General features: G+C 51.1%; 1 protein-coding gene across 3 annotated transcripts in view; it reads left to right on the forward strand.

The window, feature by feature from the left end:
* Positions 1-14,169, forward strand: part of LOC141370723 (dynein axonemal heavy chain 9-like) — a 149,762-nt gene that overhangs the window by 101,529 nt on the left and 34,064 nt on the right. For 2 of the 3 annotated variants that reach the window (XM_073881722.1, XM_073881724.1), the window contains 5 exons: positions 755-882; positions 2,844-3,071; positions 7,054-7,245; positions 7,764-7,955; positions 10,032-10,202. In XM_073881722.1, the coding sequence (XP_073737823.1) occupies positions 755-882; positions 2,844-3,071; positions 7,054-7,245; positions 7,764-7,955; positions 10,032-10,202 (911 nt within the window). The remainder of the gene's footprint in view (positions 1-754; positions 883-2,843; positions 3,072-7,053; positions 7,246-7,763; positions 7,956-10,031; positions 10,203-14,169) is intronic. The other variant, XM_073881723.1, reaches the window with a different exon arrangement.

Genomic DNA, 14,169 nt, shown 5'->3' on the forward strand with positions numbered 1-14,169 from the left:
GGTAGCTCTATTTTCAACTGTTTGAGGAACCTCCATACTGTTTTCCAGAGGGGTTGCACCAGCTTGCATTCCCACCAACAGTGTAGGAGGGTTCCCCTTTCTCCACATCCCCGCCAACATCTGTCGTTTCCTGACTTGTTAATTTTAGCCATTCTGACGGGTGTGAGGTGGTATCTCATTGAGGTTTTGATTTGGATTTCCCTGATGCCGAGCGATGTTGAGCAGTTTTTCATGTGAGACAAGACATTTCTGTGTGTTGGGAAAAAAATAGCAGAGGAGGCTAATACGGAGTGAGGTACAGGAAGCCAGAGCTACCTGAGTCCTGCCTCTACCAGCCATCCCTCCCCATGGAGTTCCAGGGAGAATCCGTAGTCAGAGGACAAAGCAAGTCAGGAGGGGCCACACCCACATACTTGCTCATCTGCGGGCTGTTTCAGCCTCTAGGGTAGTGGACCAACGCCTGGTCTTCAAGTGAAGTTATCCAGAAGAGCATCAGCACTTCAGCCCATCCTTGGGGATTAACTGAAGGGGAAGGGTTGAAATCCAGATGAGTGCTTCCTTTTGTTTGGGAACAGAGAGCGAGAAGAGGTATCCCTCCCCCCCAACACACTCCCGAAAGGAACAGGGAAGGGCATGAGGGTTCAGGCACGCCCGTGTCTGAGCAGTGATATGGCGACGGGCCTTTCCGCGGGAGCACGGGACAACAAAGATGGCAGACACAGAGCGAATAAGGAAAACTCCATACCCCTTTCAGGTAAAAAGCTCGGATACACCTTCAACAACAGGAACTTCCACAACGTGTCTTTGGGGCAAGGACAGGAAATAGTGGCTGAGGCGGCGCTGGACCTGGCTGCCAAGAAAGGCCACTGGGTTATTTTGCAGGTACGCCCTCTCTGCCATGGTCAAGGTCATTCTTGGCCCCCACCTGTCTGGACCTCACAGGACAATGTCTGGGCTCCTCTGGGCTCTCCGCCCCTCTCCCCGCCTTTCCTTCCACACCCTTGCCCGTCTCACTGCCTGATCTTCTCTCCTTCCCTCCTCTGGGGTCCCCCTCACCCCTCCCCATGACTCCTTGGCCCTTGGCATTCACAGGCCCCCGCCCCCCTCTCTAGTTGAAATAGCTCCACTTCCATCCCAGTCTGGAGCCTGCTCGGGGAGTAGGTGGAAGCCGGGTCTTGTTTGCCCGCTAACCTCTTCCCAGGCGTATCACAGAACTTTCCACTGCTCTGCCCTTCTGTGCCCTGCATTCTGTGTTCTCCATTACACGCGTGACTACAGCAGCACAGGTGTGACTGAACCTCAGCCTCTGCACCCAGAGCTCTTGGTGGTGGGTGCCAATCTGGAACGCCTCCTGCTGGTAACTTTACTGAACCCACAAGACATAAGGGCGGCCCCTCTTCTGCCACTGCCTCTCCCCTCATCCCTGGCTCATGCACCTTGCAGGGGAGCTGGGGCTGGGCCAAACCTCTGTCGGGGTGCCCTGGCCTTGCTGAAGTGAGGACTCTCGCATCTGCCGACGTCCTTTCCTGAAAGCTCTCCCAGATTAAATTCAGGAATTGGACTTCCCCCGGGAGGAGTGGAGGGCTCGCTGGTGGGTCGCTGGCCCGGCCCGGCTAACACAGCCCGGGCATTCCCAGGCAGCCTCCTGAAGCCTTGGCTCCACCACAGGGATTATAAATGAATTCCTTAACAAATGTTCATTTCAGCAGCCACCCCTCATGCTTACATAGCGGTTTATGGTCCACAAAGCCCTTTCAAATCCATTACCTCTGGCTCTTTGCGGCGACTCTCTGAAATACGTAGGGCCAATATTCTTGGTCTTTCTCCTTTTATAGAAGAGAAATCAGCACTCAGAGACGAGGTTGCCAGGGCCAAGTACTGTGCGCTGTGCTGATCTGTGTAGTTAAGGCTCTGCGAGCAGGCTTCCTCAAATATTTATGGAGGAGCTTTTATCTGTCCGTCATAATGAAACATTGCAAAGAAACCATCCTGGCTACAGCGAAAGGTGGATTCTGCAAAGTAGTGCTGAGAAATAAACGTAGGGTCAGACAGAGAGACAGACAGGCGGATAGGAATCACATGGGGGGGGTGGGGGAGGAGAAGGGTGCAGACGGAGGAGCTGGGCTTGGAGTAAGAAGCCTTTCCAGCGTGTGAGCAGCAATGTCTCCATGTGTTTTAGGAAGATAAGTCTGGCAACAATTAGCAGAATGGTTAGAAGGGAGGGAGAGAGGACGCAAGAAAGCTAGCGAGAAGAAGTTTAAATCAGTGCTTTTCACATTTGAACATGCATATAAATCACGGCTGGATCTGATTAAAATGCACTGATTCAGGAAATCTGGGTAGGGCCGAAGAGTCTGCATTTCTAGGTAGCGCCCAGGGAATGCCAACACTGCTGGTCCATGGGACCCGCTCTTGAGTTATCAAGGGTTCAAATCCTCCAGGTGTCAGAGCTGGGGATCTGGATTTGGAGCGTCTGGACTGTGTGTTCGAGGCTTCAAGTGTGGCCCACAGACCAACATTCTTCGGCATCGCCCAGAACTTGTTAGACATGCAAATTCCCGGGCCTCACCCTAGACCCAAGAATCTTTGTTTTGAGAAGCCCTGCAGGGGATTCCTGTGCAGCATCACATCTGAGCACTGTGGGGAGACTTGGGAGATAAGAGAATAGGGTTCAACTGCCAGGGACTGGCAGGTCCCATCACTGGGAACCCCAAGATACCTGCTGTGATGAGCTTTTTTTGAAGGCCACCCCCCGCCCCCCATAGCTGCCTTCCTGAAACCATCCACCGCTAACAAAACTAAGCGGTGCCTGATTTTGGGGGGGGGGTCTTCCTTCCCACTAGAACATCCACCTGGTGGCCAAGTGGCTCGGCACCCTGGAAGAGAAGCTGGCAGAGTATGGTGAGAATAGCCACCCGGAGCTGAGGGTCTTCATCAGTGCGGAGCCTGCACCCTCCCCGGAGGGCCACATCATCCCCCAGGGCATCCTGGAGAACTCCATCAAGATCACCAACGAGCCTCCCACAGGCATGCATGCCAACCTGCACAAGGCCCTGGACAATTTCACTCAGGTACAGCCCCGGGAAGGGCGTGGGGGACGAGCAGCGCACCTCACCATGGGCTGACTCAGCGGGTCGAAGAGCACCCTGCTGCAAGGGGCTGTGGAGCGGTGTGTCCCCTCTGTGACTGACCTCCTCCCAGTGCCCGCTGCGTACAACCCAGCTGTCTGTTCCCCAGTACCCCCCCCGGGGGGGAGCCAAGCTTGGGGTCTTTCTTCGGCAAGAGGTGTGGGGGAACTTTCCGCAAATCTCCCTGCTAACGAAATACCCCACAGAGGAGATGTGCTACGCTGGTCACACATTTACTGGCTAAGCACGCTGTCTTCAAGCAGGGGATGGATGCGCAAGTTCAGATGAGAACACCTGCCATCTGCATGCGTCCTGAGTGTCCAGGGTTCCCACAGCCCAGGTGTCAGGGGTGGGATCTGGACTTGGAACGTCACCGCGTGGCAGGCTCTCAGACTGTGGTCCCTGGAGCAACAACAGCACCTCCTGGGAACTTGGTAGAAATGCAACTTCTCAGGCCGCACCCGAGCCCCACTGAATCAGAAACTCTGCGGTGGGGGCCCAGGAACCTGTGTGCCAACAGGCTCTCCAGGGCATTCCACTGTACTGCCCCCTTGGAGAACACCGTGCTACAGTGAAGCTGAGACTCTCAGGGCAGAAGGTTCAGACGTAGGCCACTGCGTACTGGAATCTTCCTTTAGTGGGAATCCAAGACTCGTGTGGTGGAGCGTGTGTTTAAAGGCCAAAAGAGGCCCAGGGGTAACTAACCCTATGTATGAATTGACTTGCGAAGTCTGCAGCTCAGGCTTTCTTCACCTTCTCAGGAAGGCAGCCTGTCTAGTTACTGCTCTCTTGGGGAGCTCCAGCTTCCTGGGAAGGGAGAATCCACAAAGGTGTGAATGCCAGGAGATCCAAGGCCATGGGGCCACCTTGAAGTCCATCCACCACACTGGGCCTTGGTGGAGTCCAAGGGGAGGGGTCTAGGATCTGCCCTCTCTGATGTTGTCTTAGAATAGCACCCGCGGATCTCTGGCTTCACAGACCCCATGCTAAAACTCACCACCAGTCCCAGAGGGGTCATCTCGGAAACCTGAAACCAGCCGTCCAACAGGACAACTGTTATCACTAGTCCAACATAAACCACCAGGACTAGGGGCCTGCAGGGCGCCTGGTCTAACTTACACTTGAAGGCTCTATGGCAGTCAGGGTCTGAGGAGATTTTATTGAGTACGTGAGACCTCTTGTAGCGTGGGGATCAAGCAGCCCCACTTGGAGAAGAAAGCTTCCAAGGAGAAGCGAAACGTGTCCAGCCTCCCTTCTCACTCCCCTTTCCCATCCCAACTCCAAAACCCACTCATAATCTGGAACAGGGAGTGGGGGAACATTACCAGGAGATTCGGGATCCTTTCGCTTGACATTTTTGTTAAGAAACACCTGCCCATTGCAACATGGAGTGGAAAATAGGGTGCTCTCTTGTCCAGGGGCCTTTTCTTTAAAAAATTTTGTTCCTAAATAGGCCTTCACTAAACTCCTCTAAGTACTCCGTATCAGTGGCCAGAACTTCTAAATTTTCTGTTTCGTATTCCACGTAGGGGAAATACACATCCTTAACTCTGAAGCCTACAGCCTTCTGTCCAGGAGGCTGGTAGCTGGTTCCAAGCAAGACCATTTTTTCGGTCACCGGTTGCCCAACAGTGTGAGAGCACATCACGCCACTGAAATGGACGCTTAAAAATGGTTAACATGATAAATTTTATGTTGTGTATTCTACCGGGAATTTTTTTTTTAATTCATAATTGAAAAGAAAAAGGCACTGGGATGCAGTTAGCTAGCTCTCTTGAAGTACACACAGACCACTTTCCGATCTTCTGCCTTGAGGGTCTTGGACAGATCCAGGGAGAAGGGCAGTAGGTGTCTCAGATGCTGGATCTCCTGGTAATTAATATTATAAAATTATGCCTCAGTAGGATTATTATCATCTGTACACAGCTTCATCTTCTCAGCCTCCCCATGGACCCTTGCTCTTGGGTTCCTGTCCCTGCAAGCTCCACGTCCAGTCTTGGTTATCGGGGATCTAAATCCCAAGGGATGCAAGGCTTTTCCTGGTTATTCAGGCTCTAGCACAGTTGGGCTTTGGCCCATTTATAGCCATCTTCAGTAACTCATTCTGAGAAACAGAGAGATTTAAGAGTATATTCATTGCTCACACGTGTTTTAATTGTTCCATTCTGCTTCTATTACGTGCCCTGGAACAGAGAGCCGGTTAATACCGCCTGTTATTCACTCTGTTCCCTCAGAACCCTATTTTAGCCCATTTAAGGGACATATGGCAGAACTGAGCTCTTTTTATCCCTGCTACCTGAGCTGTTTGGGGATGATTATTTTATTCTGATTTTGTTTGAGTGTGCCACCATCAATCAGCCTCAGCATCTTAATGTAGGACCCCTTGTCTTTGTGCTTAGAGGTCTTTTTCAGCAGGGCCCAGTGCCTGGGTGGCTCAGTCAGTTAAGCGTCTGCCTTCAGCTCCGGTCATGGTCCCAGGGTCCTGGGATCAAGCCCCGAGTTGGGCTCCCTGCTCCGCGGGAAACCTGCTTCTCCCTCTGTCTCTGCCTGTCCCATCCCCTTGCTCGTGCGCTCTCTCTCTCTCTCTCTCTCTCTCTTTCTCACTTTCTCTCTCTCTCTCTCAAATAAATAAATAAAATCTAAAAAAAAGTACTTCTCTCATTTAAAAAAAAATAATAATAACAAAGGAAGCATCCTACATGCCTCTAGAGAACAGCTCTATCCAGAAAGCAGTTAAGTTCTTGCTTGCACGAGGCAGTGACTTTGTGCTCTGTGCCACCTATGACCTTTCATATCCATACCTTTCTGCCAAATATGGTACCCAACAAAGGCACAGGGGGACCCCCATCTATCCAGAGACTGTCCTGGGTTCATCATGGAAAAGTCAGGTCTACTACAAGTTTAACTGGTCCTGTCTCCTCTGCTTTTCCTGCCCAGGTGAGCCAAGTCTAAGGGCCAGTCCTCAGATGAAACGGCAGGACTCACCCCGGTCCAGTTGGCTCGAGCCCTGAAAGCGCCCCTCGTAGGCTCTGTCTGCAACGTCTTGCCCCTTCCTGGTCACAAAGGGTCTCACTCAGGGGAAATCATTGTTCATTCCAGGCAATCTAAGGATTCTTGTCCATCCACCCCTTGAAAATACAGGCTTTCCCCGTCTGCCACACCGTCACCGCCATCCCCTCTTAAAATCCGCCAAGGACAACCCGCTGCCTCCCTCTGCACGCTCTCGCTTTCCTTCCTTCTGTCCCTTCTTTCATCCCCTCTTCATGAGCCCCATCTCCCCGCCACCCCACCCCACGCCTTATGCGCTGCAGGCAGGACCTCTCTGGGCTCCTGTTCCTGCAGCCGCGTGGCTGGTCACCCCTGCTCAAGTTTAGAAGAGCAGTTGTCACGGTCAAGGGCACGGCACTCCTCTTTCCCTCGTGGCTCTGATTCCCATCCTCCCCCTCGGTCACACGGGCCATGACCACACGTACCCTGGCTCCGAGATGAGCAAGAGAAGCATGGCAGGAAGGGGAGAAATTTGAGATGATGCTGTAGGAGTCCCCCCCCACGCCCCAGCACAAAGTGACACTCCTCTGACACATGCCACCCCCTCAGGACCCACTACCCCGGTTTCCATCAGCTGCGCTTGCGAACTTAATCGGCACGTCCGTGGGTGCAAACATGAATTACAGACCAAACCCTGTAATAACCTGAATCTAAACCTTAACTCCGATTCTAAACTAGAGCCCACCCCCTCCCCAAAGTCCCCTCGAACCCTAAGCCCACGCCTACCCACAATGCAATCTGTAGTCTTTAGCTCAAAACCTAACCAGCACATAAAGGAAACTTTTCCAGCGCACCTTCCAACCACCATAACCCATACGCTGGTCTGCACTGCATAACAGCAGATCTGTGCTAACGTTGGATGCAACTTTCCTTGCAGGACACGCTGGAGATGTGTTCCCGGGAGATGGAGTTTAAGAGCATCCTCTTTGCTCTTTGTTACTTTCATGGGGTGGTGGCAGAGAGACGGAAGTTTGGGCCACAGGGATGGAATCGTTCATACCCCTTCAACACCGGGGACCTCACCATCTCTGTGAACGTGCTCTACAACTTTCTGGAGGCCAACACAAAGGTAGAGTTTCTGGCCAGTGCAGGGCAGGGGGGGGCACCTCTCAGAAGGATGAGGCAGCGTCAGCACAGGGGAGAAGGAGCGTGCACTGCGAATGGTCTACACCCTCTCCAAGTACAGGAAGGAAAGGCCAGCCCAGGACCAGCGTGAGGCCAAAAGGAGCACCTGAATATGCTAAGCAATGGTAGGGAATTAGGAAAGTACCCTGGTCTTTACTTTGTTCCACGTGACATTCGCCCATGGAAGGGACTTGTCGGTAGAGCCCGACTTAATGACCATGAGAAAGGGAAGGCTTTTTTGCAAGGGGGTTGGCACCTTGCCTCTGCTCACCCTTGGATGTAATTTTCCAAGCATTTAACGAGCTCCCAGGTATGCCTGACCCTGCTGGGCACTAGGGGTGTGCAGGTGAGTACAACATTGCTCCTAATCTTGAGCAACATCCCGTCTTGTGGCTTACGCTCTGCCCACAGATGAGGGCAGCCCCGATGTCTGTGTGGAGGTCTTTCTTCCCTGTCTCTCAGGTCCCCTATGATGATCTGCGCTACCTCTTTGGGGAGATCATGTATGGAGGCCATATCACAGATGACTGGGACAGGAGACTCTGCAGGACGTATCTGGAGGAATTCATCCGACCAGAAATGCTAGAAGGACAGCTGTCTCTGGCACCAGGTTTCCCACTCCCGGGCAACCTAGATTACATTGGCTACCATCAGGTAAGGCTCCGCTCCTACGGGACCTGGGTCTTCCTTCAGGTCTGTCCTGCAGGACCAGGGATGTTCACACAGGGCCAGGGGAAAATGGCCTATAGAACAGAGCTCATATGGAGTGTGGTTCTCAGCCCCAAGTTTGCCCTATTTGATTTGAGAGCTGTAGGATTCCCGGCCTCAAATTAGCGATACAATTGAGCTTTCGGAGATTTTTCTATTCTTGATGTTTGGTTCAATAATTCTATTTGTTGCTCTTTTCTACAAATAACATCTGGGGCATTCGTTTGATTGTTTTCATCCAAGATATTGACAAAGCCATGAGGAGCAAAATTCCAGGTTAAGAACCTAGTCAACTTTGAGTAAAGTTTAGCGATTCTAAATATCTTCAGAGGGACATGACCTTGTGGGCAGATCATTTACCCCTCCTGTTCTTTGTTGACTGATGCAAACACAGGCACATTACACACACACACACATTCCTAGGGAGCTCTTTCTGTACTGTTTGAGTTCTCATTTTACTAGGACCACAGCTATTTTTAAAGTGCTCATCTTTGCCTATTTATCCTGCCATGGAAGATATATTAAAAGATAATTTAAAAAAAAAAAAAACTTTTCTGTTGCTTGACTTTTGAACATGCCTAAAATAACTCTGAATACCAACCTTAAGGGAAATACCATAGAAACATTAGCTGCAAACTTAAAAAAAAAAAAGTTTTGAATTCATAAAATTTAAACAGAAGGGCCCCTGGCTGGCTCAGTGAGAGGAACGGGTGACGCTTGCTCTTGAGGTCATGAGTTCGAGCCCCACGTTGGGTATAGAGATTACTTAATCTGTATACTTCTGTGCCACGTTGGGTATAGAGATTACTTAAATAAATATTTTTTTAAAAAAACCATAAAATTGAAAAAGATAAACTGCCAAAGTCATTCAAACCAGAAAAACTTGAACCTATGAAAAGAAATTTCAAACAGTAAGACTATTTAAAGAAAAGGGATTTAAAAAAAAAAAAAAAAAACTGCTTGACCAGAAGGCCGTGAAATTTGTGCAAGAGCGCCCCCTAGTGTCCGCCAGACCATCCGACAAGAGGCTCGAGGCGGAGTTTGCACAGTTCCAAATGACTGACCCAGATTTTCATCTTCTTTACATCTCTCTTTAATCCGCCAGTTTATAGATGGTTGCAGGGCACCTACGAAGAGTTCAGGAGTCTGCTGGGGGCTGGGAGAGATACAAAAATAAACACATGAATTTGCCTTTAAGGAATGAGCCATCTTTTACTTAGACAAGAGGATACACCAGGAAATCAAAATCAAATTAGGAGCTCACCTTGAGGGGCGCTTTCTCATGGTAATGGAAAGCACTGGAAGGGAGGGTACCCTGAAAACAGAGAAGAAAGTGAGGAACGTTTTTTTAGGGACAGCCAACGGTGGCCCACCATAACTGACCGCAGGGATGCGTTGTTCGGATGGCACAATTAAAAAATGTTTTATTTCAAATAATTTTTGCCAGAGGCAGGAATTCCCTGGTTAACAGCAAAACTCGCCTTGTTCCACCGCTCGATTCACATGTGGATTGTGCATGCGTGGTCCCATGTTTGCATTTAGGTTTGTCATCTCTGACTCCGGTAAATAGAGAGGAAAGAAAAGGACTTTAAGGGCAAGAGAGTGGGGGTCCTAGGAGGGCTTGAGTAAGACACGAGGTAGGGGTCAGTGTTTCTCAAGGACTCTGGGAAGGCTTGTGTGTGGAGGGAGGGACAGGTGTAGACCAGGGAGCAGGCAGCGCGGAGGGGAGACTGGAGACAGATCTGGTCCTCTAAGCTTCCTGAAAAAGAGAATGCCCGCATGGGCATGGACGTTCTGGAAAACTGGCCCGGCACAGGGTAACATGGTGTCAGGACGAGGCTGGCTGCAGGGATGTGCGCCAGGTGGAGAGCTGCCCACGACAGCCCGAGCCGGTGAGCGGCGCTCGCCTGGACGGCCAGAGGGCCGCGGGGGCCCACGGACGGCCCCTCGGAGGGTGAACCAGAGTGGGAGCGGGAGACTCGTCTCGGTTTGTGTGTCAGTGAGCTCGCCCCTGACTTTCAGTACATCGATGCCGAGCTGCCTGCAGAGTCGCCCTACCTCTACGGCCTGCACCCCAATGCCGAGATCGGCTTCCTGACCCAGACCTCGGAAAAGCTCTTCCGCACGGTGCTGGAGCTGCAGCCCCGGGACAGCCACGCCGGGGACAGAGGAGGGGCCACAAGGGAAGAAAAGGTACGGGGGCGGGGGGCGGGGGGCACTGCCGAGCCCCTTGTCGGGCGCCCGAGGTGGGCACAGCGAGCCGCTCCTCCGGCTGGTCGCCCACCACGGGCACCGCAGACCACGCCTGGCGCGCCTTCCACTCGCACGTGGCTGGCGCAGCCTTGACCCACCGCGCGGGTTGTCCGGCTTAGCCACGGGACGTGCCTGCCACTGGGCTCGGCTGGCTTTTCTAGTTCACCCAGAGACCATTTCTCTGCCAAAAGGAAGCAAGGCGGGAACAGTGGTGGCGTCGGGAGCTAGAGAGGGACCTCATGATTTCTCAGCGAACTGAGCAGTGCGGGGTGGGCGGCTGTCCTTAAGAGGGCCACCCTCATGCCACCAACTAGATGCTCGTTTGGCGTAGTCACTCTTGAAAACGAAAATGCCTTCTCTTGGCGTGAATGACACGGGATCTGAGTCTTCCAACGCTGGGCACAGGACTTCCAGGAATGTCAGGAAGGCAGAGGGGCACCGTGGAATGGAGAGGCAGCCTGGGGTGAGGCTTGGGGTGAGGTCCCACCACCGGAGCCCATCTGAGGGCCCTGCTCCTGGCGTGCGTGGTGCGCAGGGCAGGAAAGGAAGGAGCCCCTGATTTCTCCCCAGATGAAATCCCCCCTCCCCCTCCGCTCCACAGTGCAGCCTGGATTCCTTTAACTGGGTTTACAAGGAAACATACCCGGAAGACTAAAGGTTAGGAAGCTGGGTAGTTAGCGACACTTAGGGTCCAGGGATAGATTTTAGGAAAACAACCCACCTCCTACTAAGGTAGCTGGACTTTTGTTTAAAGGTGTGGAGTGGAGTGGTCCATACGGTAGTTGTCAGATCTTAACATGCCCCAGGGCAAGCCCAGGAGCTTGGAATTCTGCCTCTGGGGTCCGGGGTTAGGCGCAGGTATATGCACCCTGATGATCTGGCTGCAGGCGAGCGTAGTTCGAGAAACACTACTCAGCCGATCCCACTATTTGATGGCCTAAGATAGAATTTGAGAACAAAAGGAAGAGAAGAAATGTTATGTTGTCCAGAAGCCAAACCAGCTGGAATGAAAAACTGTTCCTAGCTCTAACGTTGAAAAAGGCCAGGGCTATACAAGGAAGAGACTCAGGGCTCTTCAGGCGGGGTTCAGAGAAGCTTCTCGTTCCTGGCAGCTCGAGAAATGACACGTGGGCCTGTTGCAGAGGTGAATGGCCCGTGTAGGGCCACTGTGGGTATGCTGCTCATGCGGCCTGGCCCTGCGTGCTGAGCTCACGCCTTCTCCTTCACACCAACACAACAACTCAGTGGAGTGGCAGAGCGCCAGAGCGGAGAACGTGTTTTACTGTTAAGTGGAGGTGACCCAGAGGTGGCACACTGCACGAATCCGCTCCCTGCCCACTGCCATCTGAACGAGAACCTGGGACAGGTGTACCCCTGGGCCGCCAGGCACCGGGGGAAGGAGAGACAGAAGCCGGGGGGCGGGCAGCTGGGGAGGAGACACGGCCGTCCACCACGGTCTTCAGCCCAGGCTTGGATGTTCTTGCTGGGACGCCATGGGCTCTTCTGATGACTTGAGCCAGAACTGCTGTCCCCAAATGGCCTCTCGCAGGCAGATGAGCCTGTTACTCATTGGGGGGGGGGGGGGGTGCCTGGCCATATTACTTTGCTAGGCTGCCATCACAAAGTACCACAGACCTGAAAGCTCGGACAACAAGTGTATTTTCTCACCGTTCCGGAGGCTGGAAGTCCAAGGTCAAGGTGTCAGCAAGGTTGCTTTTCTTCTGAGGCTTCTCTCATCGGTTTGTGGATGGCCAACATCTCCTGTGGCCCCGTGAGGCCCTCCCTCTAAGCTCGTGCGCCCTTGGTGCCACTCTCTTTGTGTCTAACTGTTCTCTTCCTATAAAGATACCAGTCGGATTGAGTTAGGGCCATGTAAATAGCCTCATTTTAATTTAATTTAACTCTTTAAAGGCGCCGACTCCAAACACAGCCAGATTCTAAGGCACTGGGGGGTAGGACTTCAACATGTGAGTTTTAGGGGGACACGATCCAGCCCATCACTCTGACCTCCCTCGGACGTACACCCTTCCTGTACAGGGGACGAGGTAGTCTGTCTCCCCCATTTGCCCTTGACTACAGGATTTCGCTAGCGTTGAACAAGTGGCTAGTCGTCCGGAGGAAAGCGGAACAGGTGCTCTGACTCCTTATACCGCAGTACTTTTCAGATGGCTACATTAAAACACTTTTTTTTTTGAAGATTTTATTTATTTGAGAGAGAGAGTGAGTAAGAGAGTAAGAGAGAGAGCATGAGCGGGGGTAGGAGCAGAGGGAGAGGGAGAAACAGACTCCCGGCTCAGCAGGCAGCCTGACGTGGGGCTCGATCCCAGGACACTGGGATCATGACCTGAGCCAAAAGCAGATGCTTCACGACTGAGCCACCCAGGCGCCCCTACACTTAAACATTTTAAAAATGAAAGCATGAAAAGTACTGAAAGAAAACCTGGGTGGATGCGTTTATGATCGTACAAAGAGAAAGGCATTCTAAAACTTTTTTTTTTTTTTTTAAAGCGTATATCTATAAAGATTGACAAATCTGGTGACTGGAAAAATTTAAAAGATCTGCAAAGCTCATGATCCCGGAGTACCAGGATCGGGTCCCGCATCGGGCTCAGTGGGGAGTCTGCTTCTCCCTCTGACCCTACCCGCTCTTGTGCTCTCTCTCTCAAATAAATAAAATAAAATCTTTAAAAGAAAAAGATCTGCAAAGCTAAAAACACCACTAACGAAGTCAGAAACAAGCTAGGAGAAACTGCCACACAAACACTGGGAAGGGGGCAGATCCGGCCACTATATGAAGAGTTCTTACATGTGGAGGAAGAGGGAAGAACAGAGGGACACAAAGTCACACGATAATACAAAGGACCGATAAAAATAGCACAGTTCTCAATGTCACTCCTGACTACACGAAGGTATGTGAAATATCATTTTTCACTTAATGGTAGAGAGTTTTAAAAGCGACAGTATCCAGTCGTGAGGGCGTAAAAACAGGCATTTTTCTCTCAGTTGGTGGGGGTCTAACTTCTGAAACAATAGCTACTAATATTTAAAATGTACATATTTTTTCCCTGTAATTCTATTTCTAGGAATTCAACCAGTGGACACACTCCATAGTGCATAGATTTTATGGTCTATTTATTTATTACAGGATTGATTATAGTACTGCAAATTATAGTAGTACAAATGATAAACAGACCAGATATCCATCAAAAGGAAGGTGACATAATAAATTGTGGTATGCCAAAGCAGTGAAATAATATATATATAATATACTATTATGTTAACTATATTTATATATAATATATATATATATATCCCGGTACATATATAAAATATATACGATCTTTCTAAAAAGGCAAATCTACATGTACTAACAAGAAAATGTGTCCAGGATTTATTATAAGGTGAAAAGCAAGTGCAGCCTGACTTCACTAGTGATGGATGGAAAGTCACAGAGGGCAGAGGACGGGGAGCCTGGAGCAGAGACAGAGAGGAGAGGGGAGGCAGGACAGACGAACATCACTGGTACATGATGGACAGAGTTTTGTGCGTTGAAGGACATCTGCAGGAATTAGAAACGAAGACAACAGCCGTTAAGAGTGTCTTTCCCACCTTTGAGACAGGATTTTGTTCCTAATATTATAAGTGTCTGTAATGCTTGGTTTTTATGAACAGCATTAACTTCCCAAAAAGAAAAAAAAAAAAAGGCAGAGGAGTTTGCTTGTGGAAATAATTAGACCACATCCCTTGCAGCCCACTCCTCTATCAGTCTGTGCACCTGCTCCCTTCCCTGGTAGTCCTCCCCATCCTGGGCTCTTCCAGGTCCGTGCACCTGCTCCCTTCCCTGGCAGTGCTCCCCGTCCTGGGCTCCTCCAGGTCCGTGCACCTGCTCCCTTCCCTGGCAGTGCTC

This window comes from Callorhinus ursinus, unplaced genomic scaffold (assembly GCF_003265705.2).
Source record: "Callorhinus ursinus isolate GAN/ISIS: 27379988/994484 unplaced genomic scaffold, GSC_fseal_2.0 scaffold43, whole genome shotgun sequence".
Classification (NCBI taxonomy): Eukaryota; Metazoa; Chordata; class Mammalia; order Carnivora; family Otariidae; genus Callorhinus; species Callorhinus ursinus.